Genomic DNA, 22898 nt, shown 5'->3' with positions numbered 1-22898 from the left:
ACTGTTAGTGTCTCACTCTTGCTATGCCACCATTGTCTCCAAAACTGTTTCCATCTGGAACATTTGTTTTTGCTGTTGTTGTGATTTTTTTTCTTTTTTCTTTTTTTTGGTTTTTTTTTTTTAAGCTTTGGAGTTTGTCCTGGGACTAGCTCTTGTAGACCAAACTGGCCTTGAACTCACAGAGAGCCACCTATCTTTGCCTCCCAAGTGCTGGGATTAAAGGCGTGCACCACTACCACTAGGCAGCTGTTGTTTTAATGAATCCAGCGGAATTAGTGAATCAACGAATATGGGAACTTTATGGCTTTCACAAGACTATGTTACTACGATGATTCCCAGAAGGGCACATTCCTGTTCCTGCCAGAGACAAGTACCAATTCATTGAAAATCAGCTCAGATTTTGTTTCTTTTCCCATGACTCAGTTGTAAAACTCCTATACATTGGAGGTATATAGACCTCAATATGCAATTGAGAGTTTTTTATTCCTGTACTTGTAAAAAAGAGTAATTACAATGTTCACGTTTGGCTGATGAGATGACTCAGCATGTGAAGACACGTGCCGTCAAGTATAAGACTTGAGTTCATTTTCTGGGACCTACATGATAGACAAAGAAGCGACTCCTGTAAATTGTCCTCTGTCTGACCTCCACATCTGTGTCCCCTCCCATGAAACAGATAAACGGAAAATTATGTTAAAATAAAATAGTCATGTTATGCCCTTCCTAGGGCCAATGGGGGAGCTGCCAGAGAGGCATTCATACTTAAAGCTTCAACGGCTTTTTCTCCTGAAGCATTTGCAGTGAAAGTTCAAATTAGTGCCCTTTATCCAAAATACTTGACACAAGAAGTATCCGCAGCATTTGTGTTTGGTTTTCCCGTTGATAGTCCTTAATTCAAAAGTTCAAAATCTGAAAGGCTTCACAATGGGAAACATAAGCATCATGTCAACACCCAAAACATTTGGAATGTCAGCTCTTCTTAGATTTCTAATTGTCCAATTAGAGATGCTGCGTTCATCAGCATCTGTTACCAAAGCAAAGGATCTTAAGATGAGGCTAGGAAGATGGCCCAGTGGGGAAAGTATCTGCCTCACAGGCATAAAAAACTGAATTCAGACTTGCCAACACCCATTTAGAAAGGAAGAAGAAGGAAAAAGAGAAAGTGTGACAATGCGTGCCTGTAATTCCAGCACCGAAAGGCAGAGACAGGAGGATCCGGGGACTCAGTGAACTCCAAGTTCAGTGAGAGATCAGGTCCCCAAAAATAAGGCAGAGAGCAATAGAGGAAGATACCTGCCTGCCATCCATGTGTATTTTCTACATACAAACCCACACATTTGCACGGTAAGGTTAGAAAGAAAAGTAAGTCAGTCTGAAATATAGCTCAATGATAGAGCACCAGCCTGTCCTGTTGTATGCATGATCCTCGGTGCCATCTCCACAAACACACCACAAACACATGCTTTCTCTCACTGTCTCTGTCATCATTTCCCTGCACCCCCCCACATAAAAAAAAGGTTTATCTTAACTCACATTTTGGAGGTCTCTATTTACAGTTGATTAACCTGTTGCTTTGGGGCTTAGGTAAGGTAGCAGATTGCAGGGAAGTGTGTGGCAGAGAAGGTGGATCATCTTGTGGTCCAGAACCCAAGAAAGACGAGGATGAGATTCAGATGTCCCTATCAAGGCTGTTCCTTCAGTATCTTTACATTAGTCCCCCATTTTGAAGGTTTCAGCATCTCCTACTAGGTTCTAAGAGCTAAGTCATGGACTCTCAGGCATACTCCACATCCAGGAAGTGCAGATGCTTAGCTTAAAATTCATAGCAGAACCTGAAAGGTTGATTGATAGTCGTTAACTCTTTTTTTATTGAGTCTTTGTGGGTTTCACATCATGCACCCTGTTCCTATTCATCTCCCTGTCTCTTTGTATCCACGCTCTGCCTTTGCAACATCCCCCCCTCCAAAACAAAACAAAATAAACTTTAAAAGAAAAAAAAAATATCGTCCTGAAAGCTGTAGTGAGTCAGCACACAGTGAGTCACAGAGTAGACCCACACATCATTACCTGCGAGTGTTCATTGCAGTGAGTCATTCGTCTGGTTTTAGTCTGTCGGCTTCTGCTACACTATCAATAATGGGCCCTCACTGGGACTCATCTTGGGTATCCTTTGTTGCCCTGAGTCGTGGAGATCCTGGGGCTTTGGGTCTGCAGGACCACCCCTTCACATGTTCCAACAGTTCATAGATAAGGTGGATGTTGGAGTGAGCCAACTCATAGCCCTAATTTTAGGCCTGAGTGGTAGCTGGGTTGGTTAGCCTGCCAACTCTCCCTCATCCTCAACATCAGAGAGAGCTCCCCAGCATGGCCTGGCTAGTTCACTCAGTGCCACAGGCAGCAAGAGGCAGGGCCGTTTTTCTGTTCTCAAACCCACAGGGCCACCTCACCCATACCACCAGGGCCATGTCTACTGTTCTGCCCAGGCAAGGTACAGGACCCACTCTCCAGAGTGCTGCAGCTGGTGAGGGGTGGGGCCAGCTTTATGCAGCTCTTGGATATCGACATGGTCCCAGGGGACAGTCTAGACCAGAGATGTCCACATGGTCTTTAGTGGTGACATCAACACAGACCCCTGCTGCTTCATGACCACGGACCCAGACATGGCCCTCAGTGGCAACATGGGCCAGGACTTCACCATGGTCTCAGGTGTTCCTTCCCTTTGAGTCTTCACATCAACCTTTCCCCGTCATGCTCACATCATTCAGCTTTTCCCTCTCTTTCCCTTCTCTTCGCCCCCTATGTGTACATGACAGTGGCTTAGAAGCACAGATTTTAAACTTCTTGAAAACACAATATTTGTAAGGATGCTGGGGGCAGAAAATGTCTCTCTCAACACACTGATTTGTTCTCTGTTCCCTCTACGTGTGATTTGATGTTTCTCACATCCTTAGTTCTCTCCCTGTTCTTTAACAGATGGATACAAAACTAGACTCTCATTTGGTTCCATGTTGACTGGCTTAAGTTGCTTCAGATGCTAGGGAGGGGCGACTTGCAGAGCAATGAACCCATGATCATTTCCATCCAGGAAGTGGCAGTTCTGTGTTCCCTGTGCCTAAACAGAAAGCAAGGATGCTCTTTGCCTCCTTTGTCTACTGTTCCACCTGTGACCCACTGTCAGGTCACCTGCCACCTTCAGGGAGCCCACAGAACAGCATGTTGTGGCACACCTCTGTGCCATCATCTTGCCAAGGCTGATGTCCCCAACTCCCAGCACAGTTTTGCAGCTACCTCCTGATTTGGGGGGTTTGTGGTCCTGGTACAGCCCTTTAACAGCTGGAGAGATGCTGTCTGCAGCCTCCTTGAGCCCTGGAGGTCTGGCTGCCTAGGAAGGGTGTGAGTCTTCCCAAGACCTCCTCATTTCTTCAACCTCATCTTTTCTGTGCAGATTTGCTGTGCCTTGATCTAGATCTGTGTGGAGACAGGCTTCCTAGACAGTGATTTCCTCCTGAGTATGTCCTTTCAAATAATTGTAGAGTCTTTGTTCTACTCATTGTTGAGCACCTGTGCTCTCTCAGACCTCTTGCTACCTTGTTCTAACCCCCTGGATTTATTTTCAGTTTGTACCCTGAGAATGTTGACCGGTGGGCACATGGCCAGCTGGGCTTTGCACATACTTATGATCTCATGTGCTTTTTTTCTACAATGAGTTATTTCTTCCTGAAGCTGTCAGGTGTTGGCTCTTGTGCCAACCTTCTTGTCTACTTTCTCCCTGGGCTTAGCAAGCAGATGGGTGAGGCCTTGCAGTTATGGGCTCCCTGGGAGCATCTCGCCCCTGTTTTTTTGCAGTCCTGGAATGAGATCACATCTAGTTGTTTAGGACTTTGGACCAGGTATCTCGTGATTTGTCTCCACCCCTGGAGCATTTTGAAAAGACCCAGAATTCCTTGCTCCTCCATTTGTTTTACATGCCCTTCCCTGTTGGCCAGCCTTTGCTGTGACTTCCAGCTTAAATTATGTTTTATTGATTTTCCATCTTAAGTGAGTCTCTTGTTGACCTTGTCTCTTACCATGGCTGTGGACTCATGACTGGGGAGTCTTGAAGGTCCTCAGCATCCTGTTCCTGCACTCAGGACTTCACTCTGCACCTGAGGGGCCTTTTGCATCTTAGAAATGCTCTTAGCCCTAATTCATACTGAATTGCCAAGGACAAAGCCACCTATCCTTCATGCAAAGCTCACAGGGCTTAATGTTTAGCTATATTTATATTATATTGTATTATGTTTGTATTTATTTTAATCTCTGAAACACACAGGAAATACAAATGCTGTTGCCCCTCTAAGCCTAGCCCATCTCATGCTTCCCTCCCTGAGGTAATGACCCCTCTGAAGCATCATTCCCCCACCCAAGGTAAGAACCCTTTTGAAACACTTATTCCTGAACAGGTGTCCATAAACAGTACAAGGGTTTTTTATATATATAATTTAACAAATGAGGACTCCTTTATTTAACTGATAAATGAAAATTATATAACTTTTTCTGTATAAGATAATGTTTCCATACAAACACACCCTATAATATAGCTGAATAAAGGTAATATCTCTGCTACATCGTATTTTTCATAGTTAGACCTTTTATATTTTCCATCAGCACTTTTCCAGCATATAGAACATATAATCATCATGATGTAAAGTAATCAGCTCTTCTGAAGTAGTAGTTTATGTCAGGTCTTGATTCATGGAATAAGACCAATTAGTATTGATGGGGAGAAAGATGAGGGAAGAGGGGATAAATGGAGGGGAAGGATGGAATGGGGGAGGACGGGAGTGAGGGAGGATGGGAAAACCTTTGAAGGAAATGATAAACAGTGAGAAGCAGAAAATCATTCAGCCTCCCCTTGCAGCACTGAGCACACAGGCATGACCCTCACTGGCACAGACTGAGCCAGTCCTGATGCTGTGGGCCTGAGGTAATGGTACCCTGATGGAAGCCCATCCTACATGCTGGCCGTCTGTTGAATGTCCACTTCCTCATTGCTGTGAGTTGCTCTTAGTGAGAGAGGAGGAAGGCCTGGAAATGTAAGATCAACTCTTCTCTGAAATTCCATGAGAATCCTGAGGGAATCTCCAACTTAAGGGGACATTTGGGCTTCCAGCTCAGGTGTAGAAGAGTTTGAAGGAAACGGGGAAGAAAGGCTATGACATAAAGTGTCCAGTTCTTCAGTCATATTGTTTTGTGATTACCAAGCTCATCCTATGTGTTTAACATTGGCCATGGTATACACATGTGTGCCCATGTGTTAGCATGCACCTGGGATGTACATATGTATATAAAGGGTGGTTTTTAATGGCTCCTACTGAAAGCATGCAGAGATAGGCTGAACATAGGACCTATTGCTTCGTATATGACCTCCACTGTGTGGTGAGAAAGATGAAGTAATTCTTTCCGTGTCACAATGTAAGCAGTAAATTATATTTACATTTACACAATGCAAACTGCTCGTTCGTTTCCCAGATGTCCAGACCCAGATAATCACACAGAAACTACATTAATTACAACACTGGCCAATGGCTCAAACATATTTCTAGCTAGCTCTTATATCTTCAATTAACCCGTTTCTATTATTTTGTATTCTACCATGAGACTTGTGGTTTGTTACCTCTTGCTTCTTGGGCAGCTACATGGCATCTGCCTCCTTTGGCAGGCTACATGGTGTCTTTCTGACTCCACCTACTCTCTCCATGTATTTCTGTTTGGATTTCCTACTTGGCTATACTCTGCTAAGCTATTGGTTGAAACATCTTTATTTATCAGCCAATAAAAGCAGCACATGTACAGAGGGACATCTCACGTCATCACAGTCATAATGACTCCCTAGTCATGGCTAAGAGTGCTTCCAGCTGTTGGGGAAGCGATGCACCTGTAATTAGAAAGCATGCCTCCTTTGAAGGCTGGCCTCCCATAAACCTGCACACTTCTGTGTGACGCTTTCTGCCATGGCCTCCCTGGAGCTGGAAGTCTTTTGAGGTGGAGCCAGGGTGAACTTTCTGGAAAGCTTTCAGGGATTCATTTAGCGTCGCACTGAACTAAATTTGAACTTCATGATATTTTGGGGAGTTTTTTTTTTTCCTGAAAGGAAGAAAAAACATGAAAACTAAAAGTGTAAGTAAGTAATTGTTTGGCTTTCTCACTTGAAAATAGTGGTTATTTATTGTTAATATATGTATTCCGGCTTTTAATCTAAGTATTTGGAAGTAAAACTATTATATTTAATCTTAATTCCTAAGATAACTGTGTTGTCTTTGATATTTGTTTTCTTTTAGCATAATGGATTTCTGTCTTAGGTGGGCTAGAAGCGGTGTGCATGTGTGTATGTGTGTGCAAGTTGTGAGGTTCCTCCCATTTTTACTCTCTTTATTTAATGTGATTTGACTCCTTTTAGTCATGTTCAGATGAGCTACTCTGAATGCTGGAAAATTCCTGACTGACTTAGGCCGCCCTCCATAGAAATCTTTATAATTGGACACAGAATAGATGCCTCAAGTAAAATATAAACAAGTAAAATAGCTGACTTAAATATTACTAGAAAGGGGGTGGTCTGCTTATGCTCCATTAAATCTAGTATTGACCCTACTTAGTATGTCCTACTCTGTAGACATCTTCCCCTGAGTATTTATTTTTTAATTTGGGGTAAGGAAGGGAGTTTGGGCTATGCAGATAAAAAGCCGTGAACTCCCATAAACTATGTATACAGCCATTGTCACTACTATTAAAACATTATCTTCTATGTACTGTATATCTAATGACACCGCCAAACAGTGATTCTGACTTCCTCTTTCCAGTCATCTACACGGATTTGACTATGTCAAAATCTACCTCTGCTGTCTGTGTTTGAGGTTTTCTTCCAACTTCAACAACCAATTGCAGCCTGCTTTTTTTGAACACTGGAGTTATTTGGTAGCACATAAATGATTTTAACTCTAAAGGACAAGTACCACTTACTATTTTTTTTCTTATTAGTCTTACAATTATTAATTCAGGTTGCATTAGACAGAGCCACTGGAAAGTAGAGCAGAGCCATTAGTTACATGTAAAAATGCCATGTTCAAAGTACAGCCAGCGAAATGGACTTCTGCTCCAATTTGTTAGTATTTATATTCTACACCAAAGCAGATCACTGTGCTTTAGCAAAGCTATGATGCACATGAAAAAGAAATAACTTATTAATGCTAAAACGTCTGTCACAGCAGCTTTTAATGCTGAGATCTAGAATAAGGCTCCCTCCTTAAAAGGAGAGAGCAGTACACTCAATTATTACTGGGTGTTTGTGGAAAATGGTGAGTGCCCATTCCTCTCCAGGATCCACTGTCTCCAGCCCATGGGGGTTGAGGTCAGGATGACCAGGCGCAGATATCGCCGATGACCCCAGCTTCACTGCATTGTTGAGAATGCTGACTCTCAAGAGGAAAAGGATATCCCATGTCCTGCAGAAAATTTATATGGCAGAAGCAGAGGAGGAAAAAGCTTCAGTCTAATGTTTTTGTTGAATCACCAGGATATTGATTTTTTTTAAATACCATCTCCCAGGTCTACTGTCCCCTTAAAAATATCACCTCCTCCACTGCACACTGCAATGACAACTGTGCCACCTTCTCTCTGCGGCTCTCAAGCCTGTCTAATTCATGGCCTAACCTGCTTGTTACCCATGAGGTCTATCCCGGGTGACTCACAGTTGCTGGTCTGTTCTCAGATCCAGTGAACAGCCTCAACTAATTTCTGCTTAGGGATGTACTTAAAATTGTGCCGTAGCCCTCCTTCAAGCTTTCTTTTCTAGACTAACATCCATGGCATTCAAATAGCCTCTCATAGTGGCCATGTTCGTAGAGAAAGATATGCTGTTATAGCAAGTTTCCAAAATCCAGAGGCTTTGATCTGACACACTCACCATGACGGAAAAGTTGTGGGAGGTAGACACGGGAGCAACAGCCTTTTAGCACAACACAGGGCCAGGGTGGCTCTGTTTGGTGACTGTGGTTAGTGACTATGGCTAGGTATTCCTCTGGAGAAGATAAACATGCAGTACATGTCCGTTTTATTGGAGAGCGTTTTAGAACACAGGTGTGCGCAGTTACAAGAGAGCCTGGAAAATGATAGCATTCAGCTTAGCACAGAGGTTGGAATAAAATGCAGGGAGGGGAGCTGGGTGCATAGCTAGCAGAACCACCATTACCCTTCTGTGAATGAAAGTTGCTGAGGCCTCCTTCCCCTGTCTGCCTCTGCTGTCCCTCACCTTCCTTTCCTGGTGACAAGAACATGGAAGACTGGAAAAAGTAGTTTGAGTTTAGCAGCTTCTTTGTTAATTTACTTTGTGGGAAGAAAAGATTTCCCTGTATGGTTTTAACTTGTTGAACATGCTGTTAGAACAACAATAAACTAAGTCATATTCAACATCTTATTTTATTAAAAAAAATGTAGTTCCAGGCAGCATCTCAGTAAAGAGTTATTATTATTCAGATAAGTAGGATGTGATAATGTTTACAAATGTTTTAGTCTCAGAGTATAGATAATTCCTTCAGATTTTTCTGTCATTCTAGTGTATGTAAAAAGTATGTGCTGAGCTTCCTGTTAATGATAATACTTAATTGCTAGCAAAAAAAAAGCAAATTGAAAGTAATATATCAAGAAGCACAGTAATATAACCTCGAAAGAAAGACCAGTTTTTCTTTATTTTATTTTTAAAAGGAAAACAAACTATGTTTTTTTCATTTTGCATACCAATCCCAGTTCCGACTCCCTCCCCTCCTCCCATCCCCTCCACCTACTCTCCCACCCCATCCCCATCCAATCCTCAGAGAGGGCATGACACACTGCTCTGGGGAAGGTCCAAGGTCCTCCCTACTATATCTAGGCTGAGTAAGGTATATCTATATCTTACTCATATATCTTACTTATATAGATATATACTATATCTAGGCTGAGAATAGGTTCCAAAAAAGCCAGTACAAGCAATAGGAATAAATCCTGGTGCCACTGCCAGTGGCCCTGCAATCTACCCCAGCCATAACTCACCAGCATTCAGAGGGAACAGTTTAAACATATGCTGTTTCCTTTCCTGTCCAGCTGGAGTTGGTGAGCTCCCATTAGCTCAGGTAAACTGTTTCAGTGAGTGTCCCTATCATGGTCTTGACCTCTTTGCTCATATTCTCACTCCTCCCATTTATCCCTGGACTTTGGGAGCTCAGTCCAATGATCTGCTGCATGTCTCTGCCTCTGTTTCCATCAGTTGCTAGATGAAAGTTCTATGATGGTATTTAAAATATTCATCGGTCTGGCTACAGGACAAGGCCAGTTCTGGCACCCTCTCCTCTATTGCTTAGAGAAAGACCAATTTTATGTGACTACTTATCCTTGGGTGTCTAAGTAAAGATGGTTCACAGTTGGTAAGGCCCTTATATTCCAGGACCCACAGAAGAGGACAAAACTAGAATCCACAGTCAATTCTACAGGTGTGAGAATTTAGTATTATGAGCACAAAACTACAGTAGTTCCCTAAGGGTTTCAGCATATATAAAAATATGCTCCTCAAGGAATGAGGTCTCTATCTTGTGTTCTCTTGGTCCTGTCTGTCTATTCTGAAAAATCTTGTAGTCCAACCATAGCTGAAGGTCTGAGCTGCAGAATCCTGGGGGGTCAGCCAGAACATTTCCATCTTAGGTCAGAGAAACAGAATTGCTCCTCAGTCAATTTGCATCCTTTGTCTCTTCAAGGCCACCAAGTCTGCCCTGCATCCATATTCCAGGAGGGGAGAAGATGCTGTCTCCAAGCTCATTAGTGCTATCCATTAGCCTGTGTACAAAGCTGCTTTCAATTTCAGAATATTTCTGGCCTTCGCCAGCTTCTCCTTAGCAACAGAAAATAGCACTCCAGGAGTCCAGAGATGAGTGAGAAAGCTTACAGCAGTGATTTGACAGCGCTAAGAAATACCTGGGGAACCTTGAAAATACGAATTCACGGTTTATTCCTTTTTTTCTTGCTTTTGGTTTGGCAAGTGTGCTCAAAAAGATGTTGGAGAGAGATGGTTTCTATACAGAATCAGTGACCTCTGCAAGGATAAATGCTGGAGCAGCTGGCAGGAGCTTTTCATGAAGCCGGAGGGAAGGGTGGAAGGTGAACCTTGCCACTGACTCCATCTGATTGGTACCAAATACCTGGGTCATCTGAAAGGTAGAAGTCAGAGCAGTGTTACACAGCCTGTGGATATAAACACCTTTCTACTGTGGCAGAGAGAGTGGCTTTTGTTTGCCTTGCAGTTGAAATGGCTCCTTCTTCTGAAATTCTTTCCTGAACCAGAAATTCACAACTGCCTTAGAGCACTAGTCATGTCCAATGTGCCCATGCCCTGTGCCTAGCCAGTCCTTCCTGAATATTAATATCACAAGAGCAGCCTTACCATTTCAGATATTAGCAGGTCTTTCAAACACTGTCTAAACCTTTATGGCAATGTTGCAGAGTATGTAAATTAAAATTTGGGTTTTTTGTTTTGTTTTGGTTTTGGTTAGAGTATTTTTTTTCTCTCCTAAGATCGTGAGCTAGGTGAGCTAGGCATGGCATAAAGCCAGGTCAGATCCCTGAAGAAATAATCTGCTAATGAATCTAAGCACAAGAATGGCCCCAGGAGCTGGTCTTGGTGCGCAGGTGGGAGGTTGGTCATGCTGCATCCTGGTTCTACGCTATTGGTCTGAGAGTCTTCAAAGCATAGTGCTTAGGATACACCGTCATATTTTTATATAACTTTTGAAGGTTAGAAGAACGTGAAAACGGGTGAAGTTTTTGTCACTGGTAAGCTACTACCCTTCCTCCCCAATGCAATGCACTGTTTCAGCAGTCCCTCCTTTGTAATCTCTAAGAGCTCATTCCTGTGACACCTTAAAGTTTCAAGATGGCTAATGTGACATGTTAAAGTGTTAAGATAGATGACTTACGCCTACAGTTTCGATGGAAATGTCAAGTGATTCTAGCTCCTACGTGTTGCTAAAGGTTTAGATCTGCTGATTGCTTCATGATTGAGCCATACCCACGAAATCTTGACAGTATGGATGCCTAAAGAAGACTTGAAAATGATAATACCAACTGACATCCCAATGTGAATGGGGAAAATCACACAAGGTCCTACCTGTAATGAGAATCTATAGGCAGTGACTGACTTTTGAGAGAGGGAGAATCTGTCTGCTCCTGGGATGACCTCTGATAGATGATCCAATCTCAAGCAGGCAGCCCTAAGCACAGATACATATGAGCCACACTAAATGAACTTAACAGGCTGTTAAGTAAATTTATGTTCATATATATGTATATATGTGTGTGTGTGTAACAGTAATAAAGAAGGAGATGTCATGAATTTGAGGAGGATGGAGGGAACACAGAAGAAATTAGAGGGAGGAAAGAGAAGGGACAAATGATATAACTACTATATGCTCACATAAAATCCTCAAAAAAATTAGTAAAATTAAAAAAGTAGACCCTACTGCATAGGTTTGGAATGTAGTAAAGTTGCCTAGGAGAATAGTAATAGGTGTTTCGCTTCAGTCCTTCATGTCTGCCAGTATAACTAGATGCCATTAGAAACTAGAGTGGGTTGTTTAAAGTTTGGGCATTTGAACAGAGAGAAGTCACCTTATTGATGAGGTGTTGTCTGTCTCTTTCCCTACAGGGCTCCATAACAACACCCAACTCACCATCTCTGCATTCTCGGTCCCTAACACTGGGTCCCTCCCTCTCACTGGGCAACATCTCTGGAGTGTCTATGAAGTCAGAGATGAAGAAGCGCCGAGCCCCTCCTCCTCCGAGTCCAGGACTCCTGGGTCAAGACAAAGCATCAGAAAAGGTAGGGGATGCACCTCTCATGGCCAAAGCATTTCTTCACTGTCCCAGTTACCCCACTGCAGATCCTTGAAAATGCTGAATTCTTTACTCGTGTGGCTTTAGCGAGCTGTGTTTAGGGTGAGCATCTGAGCTTTATTTAGCAGTGAAGGTGAGACATTGCTCTGTGTCACTTACTAAGGTAGGAAACTATTTTCGGGTCTTTGGTTCTTAAGGACCCAGTGCTTGTAGATTGGCTTGTGTTTTATTTTAGCACTGAAGTTTTGGAGGGTGTCAGAGAGATTGCATATGAGAAATTGCGCAAATAAAGGTACTTCAAGAAAGCTAAAGCTTGTGAAAGAGACAAAGTATGTAACCTAGATGCCTCAAATTATTCAGACTCACAGAAAAACAGGAACCTCTCAGTATTTTGTTGCTTTTAATATGTTATAGGGCTTATTTCATTGGTCCAATATTTAAGAAGCCCACTCTCTGTATGTCTCCAGAGCAGTGCAGAGCCTTCTAAGGTTTTTGTCATTAGATGTTGCCCTGAAGATCACATCCTCAGCAGTGAGTTCCATGATTCATGGTTTCTAGTGGTCCTCTTTCTTTCATCTACCTGCTGATGCCTGAAATGTCAAGCCCTCTCTTCCGAGGAGTAGGGACCCATGTGACAATATGAACTATAATTTCATTTTTTGAATTTCTGTTACTCACAGCTAACCACGCTCCAAAAAAATTATTAAATAGAAAGTTCTGGAGGTAGTTTATATATTTAACTCCCACACTCCTCTGAGTAGCATGATAAAATCTCAGAGCCATAACCCACCCTGCTGGGAAATGAGCCATCCCTTTGACTAGCGTGTCTATATTGTATGCAGTCCCTGTCTATTAGTTACCAAGTGCTACCTCACTTATGACTAACTGTCATCGTATTACAGTGTTATAGTCATATAATTCTTTTTTGAATTAGTTGTGGCCCAAGAGCAAAGAATAGTAATGTAAGCATGGAAGCAACTGATATTTGCCAAAGAGACACTCAAAGTATATATGTGGAAGCACTGTGTGTGTGTGTGTGTGTGTGTGTGTGTGTGTGTGTGTGTAGTTTGGTACTAAGGTTTCAGGCATCTCTGAAATCTATGTCCTCTGTAGGTGTTGGGGCAAGGATTAGCTACTACTCCTCTTTTCCAAGCTCTGAAGGAAATACTAGAAGGAAAAAAAACGTGAAATTTTACTTTTCTAAACACATCCTCAACTGGGTGAAGTGTGGAGACCACGTCTGAGGTACCCGAGGGAGGCTCATACTTTTTGGCTCTTCTAAGCTGTGCATCATCATCCATGTGCTAAGGTGCAATTTGAGAACAAGAATGCCTTTTTCTTCATTGACTGCTTTGTTTCAACTGGCCCTGCATCCCAGCTTCAGGGGAAGAAAGCATACCCTGAACACTGGCATCACATGAGGCCGCTGAGCATCCTTTTGCTCTCTGATGGCCTTCATGTCCTCCTTCTTGCCTGATGCCTTGGTGTCCCTTGCTCTGTCCCTGCATCCTAACTCTCAACAGCACTGAGAGCCTTTAGTTTTGAACCATTTTTGCATTCATCATTACATGACTTTCCCTGAAAATATACTTAAATATGCTAGAAACAGTGTCCATTCCACCAAGATCTGAGGCCTTGCCTTGGGTCTTCATTACAGCTGCAGATGACGGTGACGGGGTCCTGACATCTTCCTTAACATGTATGTTAGTTATTTTGTTCATGGCTATGGCAAAATACCTGCAAATATCAGCCTAAAGTGGGAAGGGTTCGTTTTGGTTTGCAGTTTGAGGATGCAGTCCATCATGACAGATAAATCATAGCAGTAGGAGAATGGACTTCTATTTACATTTTATCAAGAAGCAGGAAGAAGCAGGGAGAGGTGAGCTGATGCTCAGCTCTTTCTCCTTTTTCGTCAGTCAGTCCCTCTGTTCATCAGGTGATACCATCCACACTCAGCATGGGTCTTCCCTCAGCTCAACCTTTTTGGAAATGACATCATAGACATAGCCAGAAGAAGGTTTCCAAATCAGATCAGGCTGACAATGCAGATTAGCCACCACAGCATCCTTATCTGCCTGTCTGTATACCTGTCCATAGGTGTCTGTTTTTTCAGAGACCTTCTTAACCTTGCCTATCAGAGACCACATCTTACCTCTACAGGCAGGCTCTTTATTTGTGTCACTAGAGGTTTATCTCAGAATCCTATACTACAGCACATTTTAGAGAAGATGTTCTGATTTTTTTTTGTCTCAAACACTCATTTCTTTCTAGATTCCTGTAATGCTGCAGCCACTGTCTGATTAAAGTAAATTTAGTCACCGAGGTACATCAGTCTGTCCCACACTTGATTGGATGATATAACCACTATGTGAAGCTGTTTCCTATGACCATAGTTCATCTCTTAATCAGTTAGTTTCTGTACTTTTTCAAAACACATAGGTATAATGATAACATTAGCCATTTCCAGGTATCCCTGAGATGTCATTTTTCCTTTTGGATTGGATAGATATTTCTTTTATGATGAAAAAAGTATGTATTCCGGGATCAGGGTTATGTAAACACTTTTCTTCAATAAGAAACCTTAATGTGATGGAGCACAGACGTTACATCGACATTTCAACGTTGTCTTCTATACAAAGATGTTGTGTTTTGTTTTTCTGAATTTAATTTAGTTACTCATACTGGATAGTCTGCTGGAGCAGAAAAACATATAGTAACTGGAGAATTGGGAACTTTAAATGGAAAATAAACAGTCCATTCTCCCCTGAAGAATGAACAGAGTTCCCTCTGCAGCAGTAAAAGCTTCTACTGAAATCTGTTTTATTTGGCACAGATTGAGTCGGGAAATTGGTTGCTGGAAACCATCTTCTTTTTTAATTGTGTGGGTGAAATACAGACTGCCTTGAAACCTTTCCTATGAACATGCTTCTTTTTTTAAAAGAAATATATTTCGTTATTTACCAGTTTCTGAGAAAGGAACTCAAAAAACTATGTTGTTGTGGTTGTTGGGAAGAACATCAATTCCTTTTAATGAATTTCCTTCCATCTAAAGATAAGTTGTTTGTTTGAAAACTCTATTTATATGTAGCTACTACAAAAACCAAAATCCTGAATATGGAGAAAATGTTTAGTTTCAGGACTTGGCCAGCTTAGGAGAATATTTAGGCTTTCATCTTTATGTGTTTCTTTTTCTTATCAACTAGGTGGTGAATTTAAAATTTTACGTATCAGTGCCTTAAAGGTAGAATAATTTTGTGTTGTTTCATTTTATCTGAAATTTTAAAAAGTATATAATTATAATGTATTCATTACTTAGTTAAATTACTTGTGACTTGGTTCTCAGTATTTCTGTCTAAAGGTAATTCTCAAGAGATTTCCCTGGAGATGTTGGAGCTGGAAAGTAAGCAATGCCACCTTTATGCAAATTTCTCTGAGGAGCATTTGAGATGAGTGGGCACAAAGGCATGCACCCTTCAAGAGGGTCCTCTTTTCAGAGCCCATTGCTTCAGCCACAGTATCTTTTTATTATTATTATTATTTATTAAAGCTTTCTGCCTCCTCCCCGCCACCGCCTCCCATTTCCCTCCCTCTCCCCCAATCAACTCCCCCTCCCTCATCAGCCCGAAGAGCAGTCAGGGTTCCCTGCCCTGTGGGAAGTCCAAGGACCTCCCACCTCCTTCCAGGTCTAGTAAGGTGAGCATCCCAACAGCCTAGGCTCCCGCAAAGCCAGTACGTTGCCCATTGGCTGTACTATGGGGAACTTTAAGGTAGAGGTCATATATTATGTGGGTCCTGCACTAGGTGCTGAGTCAGTATTTTTCGACCGTGAACAGACACAGAGTGGGGTAGAAAACACATGTTCTAAGCCCTGACACCAGAATTCTCATTCATCAAGTCCGGGAGGAACCTGAGCGTTTTCACCTCAGCACATCTGTTTTTCTACAGTGGCGCTTTGCAAACTACCACTGACTGTCTCCCCTCAGGATCCTGACCAATCAGTGTAATGTACGGAGAAAGTCTGCAGCAGAAAATTGATCTCAACATGAACAAATATAAAATACCTCAAAGTAATCATTATGTACAATTGGCTTCACATACTCACAGATTCCATATCTGTAGATTTAACCAACCTTGAGCCAGCATAACAGGGAAAACATTGTGTCTCTGCTGAATGCGTACACTCTTTTTTATTATTGTCCCCTAAAAATATTACTTCCATAACATTTCTGTTTTGTTGGGTAATCTAGACATAATTTGCAATATATAGGAAGATGCATATAGGTCATAAGCAAATACATTGCCATTCTGAATAAGGGATTTGAACCCTGGCAGATTTTTGTATCCTTGTGGATACAAAATGGATACCAAGCGACACCTGTAAAAACTACCATAGAAGTTGACACCTAGAGTTTTATTTTAGAATTCAAAAGTGGTGCACACTGGGATCTGAGAATATTCATCAAGCAGAAAGAAAATGTCCATTTTCCTTCTCCTACCTCTTTGTTGGGAAATCCATGTCTCATCTGCCCCCCTCGCCTGATGCTACGATGGCTTGTCCCCCAACCTCAGCTCTGAGTCTGATGGGATCTCAGCTTTCTGTGCCTGTCTTCGGGCTACAACTCGAGTACTGTCTCCAGCAGTGCCCCGGGGAGAACGTTTTTTCTTTTCTGTCTAGTCATACCTTTCCCACTCGGTTTACAGCTGTCTTGTGCAAAGCATTGATTGATTATGAGCATATTATTTGAAATGTTATATTCTAATGCTCAGCACTGGAAACTTCCAGCATGACAGAGATTTTTGGATGAAATCTTGGGCTCATCGCCATAGGGATTCAAAATAATTAGCAATGTTGATGATAAGAACAAAATGTAAAGGCTTGTGTCGTGAACAGGTATTAATATCTTCCAAAGTAAGGTTTTCTGGGATGGTGTTGCTTCTTTGTTCAGTAAATCCTGATGAAATACAAGGCTCTACCCTAAAACCAGGAATTGCCCATTCACTGTTCTCATGCTTCCATGAAGTATGCACATAGAAACACAATATCTCATATTATGTGAAGATGCAGAGTGATCCTAGTTGTCAGAAACTTAATTGATAACTTCTCCACTTCTTTGATTTAGTGGTTGAACTATTGCAGAAAATCATAAAACTGCTGAGGGCACTCCCGAAGGAATACTTCATGAACAATTGAAGTGTCTATTTTATCATTAAATTTAAAGGCTATTTCTTTTTGTTGTTTACTTGCTTCTTTGAGGAAGGGTCTCATGGCCTAGGCTGTCCTCCAGTTTACTCAGTATGTTGGACCAGTCAAGGGTAGCCTTGAACTCTTGACCCTTCTGTCTTCACTTCCTGAGTTTTATAATTACTGGCATGTCTCCCACACATTCCAGTTCAGGGCTTTATGCATACTAAGCAAGAACTCCACATCTTCAGCCCTAGAGGCCGATTTTCTTTTCTTTATGAAGCATAAGTTGGTTTTAATAACAGTATTTTAATGCAGTCTTGACCATAAGGAAAAGAGGCACTGTGGAGGAAAGATAAGATAAACCCAGAATATGGACATGGCTTCTTTAAAAGGAGGTTGTAGAGATTAAGACATACAAAAGTATAGGTAGAGAGAGTACAGGGGAGAGCTGCAGTGTGATATAGTTTGTCTACTGTTCAGAGAAGGAATAGAAAGAGGGAAGGGAAGGTTACACTTTAGAAAAGTAGGCTGGGTTAGTAGAAAAACTCTGCAAGCATGGCTCCCACGGCCGCCTCTGATGGCAAGACGTTTTGTCTGCTCTCCAGAGAGGTCACCTTGGCCTGAGGTGGGCTCTAGAATCCTGCTACTATGGAGTCGCTATAAGCTTGGCCAATAGGACCAGCACAGCTACTGTGAAATGGTTAATGCTATCTACTTCATAGACTCCAGAGTAACTGGAGAGGCGGACTTCTGGTTTGGCCTGTGGAAAATAATCTAACTCGCATTAATTGCAGTGTGAAGACACTCCCACTTTATGTGGCACCATGTCCTAGCTGTCATTCTGGACTCCATAAACAGAGGGCAGTAAGTAGACCCTTGGGTTCATCACTCTCTGCTCCTGATGCTGGCTACGATGTGAGCAGCTGTTCTAAGCTCACACATTATTCCCTTGAACTGGGAGCTGAAATCAACGGTTTCTCTTGGGCTGCTGCTGTTGGGTGAACTTTAATCACAGCGATAGGAAGAGAAACCAAGACAGCTGTTTTCTCTTGTCATTCTCTGCTCCCTCCCTTGATTTCAATTTTGTCTTGGCCCCCAACATGTAGGCTTAGGAGAAAAAGCAATCTGTACCTTTCTTCACTAATATCTTCAGTCTATCATATAAGAAGGACAAAGGAAAGTAAAACCCAAAAGTCCAAGCTGGTTGCTATGCCAGATAAATCACAAATATACAAATGTCCAATGGCAGTACTTTCTTGGAACTATTTGGCAGTAAATTCCCCTGCATCTAACTGGCCCCAGGTCTCATACACATAATTATTGTGGTTTAATAACAATTCATCTTTTGTGGCGGTCCAAAGACCTTTACGCCCACCATCTCATGTAGCCTACTAGTTGTTCCTTCTTAAACAATTCACAGTTATTGTCTTCATTTTTCCAACAAGGGCAATAAGCTTAGAAAGAAGAAATGAGATCACGGGGCAACTGTCGTGCCAGTCAGTGACACAGTATAGATTACCTGATGTCTTTCTTACACAGGGCCATTAGAATTAATACCAGTTGCATCACAGAGATATATAGCTGTCAGTTGACTGAGTGAGGAACATGCTGGGGTGAGTCTGAGCTGCATCGTTTGCCAGCTCTGACATTGGTGAGGTGACAGAACAAAGAACATTGTACCTCTGAGGTAAATATCCTTCCCATGAACCTGCCTGTCAGGGAGATGCTGAGGGTTATGGGATGCTTGAAATGGAAACGCTTGCTTACTCACCCCTGACAAGGAGAGTGCGTGCTTGCTGTCTGAGGGTCAAGCACCCTCAAGATGAGGACGTTCCATAAATGCTGAAGGAAGATGGTCTTTCTACTCCTCATTTCACATCACTCTTGAGTTTTTCATAAACAGCTTCTTTCTGCTGTCAGTGCCATGAACTTTCTCAGTAGCTCATTTCTTTTGTCCTAGAAGTAAACTTACTAGGAGAACACTTGGTAGAAGTAGGATAAAAATCAGTTCACCTCCATGTATATCCTTTGTCAAAACATTAGCTTGGACTGGCATAATGCTGATGAAGGATGCTGGACTCTTGAGAGAACTGTTTTAAATAAATGTATCCAACTATATTTGACTTACTGGTTTCAAGGTTACATAAATTTAAGAATTTAAGCTCATATTATTTTTAAAACTATTTTTAATAGAGTCTTTCAATTTATGTAATGAGAACTAATGAAAGATAAAAGGCACCATATAAAAGTGAAACTCAGTGAAATTAGTTGAATATGTAGACATATGCACAAAGTGCTCACATTTAAAAGCATAACATTCTAAAGCCATTACCGTAGGGCTAGCCAAATGCATTATTAATATATCTACTACAGTAGCTGAAATGTAGTTCTCTTTATTTTTCTGAACTGCTCATTTTATTTAACGACTCCACACAATTTCCAAGTCTGTTTATGTACTCATATGGTATTAGAAACTTCACAAACCTTGACAGAAATGCAGAATAAAAGAAGCAGAATTCTTTGGACCTAGGCTAACTATCACTGGGTTCACATTCTACAAGGAAGTATGTTATTAATCTTTAAATGTCCCAGGTGTTAAGTTTATCTTTTTTTTAGGAAATGAACCAAACTAGCACAAAACTAATTATTTGGATTTGTGATGATTCCGTTTGTATGGATACCCTAGTAGAGGCTCCATTGATATCTAAAATATGGAAATATACCACAACATTCATGGCAAAAAGTGTTGGGTCAGTGGAAGTGCAGAGATGTCTCTGGTGTTTGGGAGGCTTCCTTCTTCTGTGGAGATGGAGAAAGTGAGGGCAGACAGCATTGTGTTCAGCGGCATGGCGGAAGATGGGCTCTTTTCCAACGTAAACATCCCTAAGAACCTGGGCGTCTCCCTTCCACTGCAGAGCCTGGGAAAAGAGGCCACAGTGGAAACAACGGGGCGGCCATACTGAGAGTGCACTGTGGAAGGAAATGGCAGCTATTTTTGCTACTGGACACCTACCTTTTGTTTGTGGATTCTTTCCTTTCTGACACTTGCTGTTAAAGAAACAACGGTAGCTTTGAAAGAGATTAGATTTTTACTTCTTTTTAGCTGTCATTACAGTGTGGCATTCTAGAGAGGCCTTCGGCTAAAACCAGCGTGAGAGGTGCAATGCCCATTTCCCAGTGGGAAACAGTTTCATGGGCGGTGGAAAAGGGAAGCGGGGCAGTTTCAGTGTGGTTCTTTGCCTTGTGCTTTTTCATTTTTGTCATTTGTTTTGCCTGTCAACCATCTCAACAGAGAGATAAATGAAATCGTGGATTCATTATCTTTCTTACCTTCATATCTTGCTTCCTTCGTGTTTATTTTCTTATTTTTTTAACTGTGTGTATGCGTGTGTGGGAAGGGTCATATATGTCAGTGCAGATTCCTTTAGTGTCTGAAAGAGGTCATCAGATCCCCTGCAGCTGGAGCTCTATGCAGGTGTGTGTTGCCCAATATACCCCTGAGCCATCTCTCCATCCCCCTTGCTTCTTTATATCTAAGTATTTTCATGATTCTTTCCAGCTACCTTGATACTCAACACTAGGAAAAGTGAGTTGAAGAATACAAACCCGCACTTTAAACTTGTAGTGAGAAGTGCCCTACTCTCTTGGATGCATGGTCTGTTTTGGAATCTGAACCCAAGTTCTGAGTTACCAGGATTATCTTGTATTAAACTTCCATTCTGGACTAGGGTATCTCTGCTTTGGGTTTGGAGTAGTTAAATCACCTCCGTGTTTTGAGACTTTTGGTTTATTGTTCAACCAATCTCATGAAATTTTAGTGTCTGTGACGTTTACTTTTTACAACAAAGGACCTGCCTGATGAAATGAAGAAGCAGTTTAGAGAACTCAAGAAGATATTTGAAAATTATATCTAATAAGGGATTAGCATCTAGATTATAGATAATTTAGAATTTAGCAACAGCAAACAGAATAGCAGTAAAAATTTATAATTGCACTCATAGACATTTTCAAAAGAAAATAGAGAGAAAGCAAACATGTGAACAGATGTTCAGTATCACTAATCATTAGGGAAATCAAATCAAAATCACAGTATGAACTAACACTTACTGGGATGACTAATATTAAAAAAAAACAGAAAAGGAAGAAGCAAAACGCCAAGAATGTAGGTGGATTGGAACTTGTGTATCCGTTTGGTAAAAAGTTGAAATGCCACAGTCTCTATGATGAAGAGCTTGTTAGTTACTCAGAACATCAAAATTTGAGTCCTGCGGTTCTCCTTCTGGTATTTACCCAAAAGAATTGAAAGCATGGGTGTAAGGAGATGTTAGACACTCATCCTATTAGTTGTTATCAATAAGCGAGAGGGAATCCAATAACCCATCAATAGATGAATAAGTAAGAAAAATGAAGTGTACCTGTATCATGAATTAGTAACGTTAAAAATAGAAACAATTCTGATACCTGGATCAATGTGGATGAACCTTGAAGATGTTATACTAATTGAAGTAAGCTAGCCACTAAAAGATAAATGCAATGTGATGCCATTTATAGAAAATACTTAGTGTGGTCAAGTTATAGATGCAGAAAGCGCAGTGGTGGCTGTCATATGTGGGGAGAGAGAAGAATGAACAAGTCTTGCAAGGAGAGAAGAGTTTTCAGTTTTGAGGACTAATTGTATAGCATACACTACTGCTCATGTAAAAATGGTTAGGATGGTAAATCCCATGTGGTTTTTACAAATAAAACTAAATGATTTCAACACTTCCTTTAAAAGGTATAATCTTCAGTAAAATGCTTTTACTTAATTTTGGGAAGTACACATTCCAGTGTAAGAACTTATGTATATTTTTGCCTGCCTTTCTCTTTCTCTCTGTATATTGTTAAATTTGTCAGCACAACTTTGATCCCTTCTTTGATAAATGTGAGTTTTAAAATGCTACTGTTCTCTTTCTGTTTTTCACTCCTGTATTTAATGTATTCATTTCCACATGCATAACATACATACATATATATGCACATACACACAGACGTGCGCGTGTGTGTGTGGATGTTGCCAAAAACCCTATTGCCACAGGAACCCTGGAAGCATGAAGTGTATCTTTGCTGAGGTAGCTGCAGTGAATTGAGAAGTGACAGTGTGGGCTGGAAGGTGGCTCAGTACATAAAAGGACATGCTATGCAAACATCAGTATCTGAGTTTAAATTTCCAACACACCCATAAAAGCTGAGTACATAGCATGAGCATCTGTAATCTTAGCACTTTTCTGGAGATATGGGAGGGGAAGATAGGAGAATTCAGAATCTAGAGGACAAGCTATCCTGGTTTGTACAATAAAAAAAAAAAGACACAAAGGAACCTTGTCTTAAGGCAAAAGGTGAGGATTAACACTTAAGGTTGTCCTCTGACCTCTACACAAATGCTGTGACATTTGCACACCTATCTTCATGCTCATAAATTCACACACACGTACACACACATCATACATACACATCACATACATACATGCATTACTTATACATACAGGGACATTAAATTTAAAGTTAAATTTAATAGTTCAGAGATACTCTTCTCATCCATGCATTTTTCTACAACTTTGGACAAGTCATTCAAAAGGATTTAATAGTCAACATTTCTGACTTCTGTTTCCATGAAGTAAAATAGCTTGTCTACATGATAAAGAGCTTTTGAAGGGCAATGTGTTTATCAACAAGACATGCTTTATCAGTGAAGGGCTTTATCAACTGAAGGACTAATGTGTTTATCTATAAGAGTGCTTTAGCCGGGCGGTGGTGGCGCACGCCTTTAATCCCAGCACTC

General features: G+C 41.3%; 1 protein-coding gene across 4 annotated transcripts in view; it reads left to right on the top strand.

The window, feature by feature from the left end:
* The window catches only part of Cobl (cordon-bleu WH2 repeat protein), a 221182-nt gene that overhangs the window by 103285 nt on the left and 94999 nt on the right, over positions 1–22898 (top strand). For all 4 annotated transcript variants that reach the window (XM_026785116.1, XM_013350757.2, XM_026785115.1 and 1 more), the window contains one exon: positions 11708–11881. In XM_026785116.1, coding sequence (XP_026640917.1) covers positions 11708–11881 — 174 coding nt within the window. The remainder of the gene's footprint in view (positions 1–11707; positions 11882–22898) is intronic.

This window comes from Microtus ochrogaster, linkage group LG1, assembly GCF_000317375.1.
Source record: "Microtus ochrogaster isolate Prairie Vole_2 linkage group LG1, MicOch1.0, whole genome shotgun sequence".
NCBI classification, from domain to species: Eukaryota; Metazoa; Chordata; class Mammalia; order Rodentia; family Cricetidae; genus Microtus; species Microtus ochrogaster.
The sequence above is the reverse complement of the archived record's forward strand: the minus strand, read 5'-3'. Positions and strand labels throughout refer to the sequence as shown.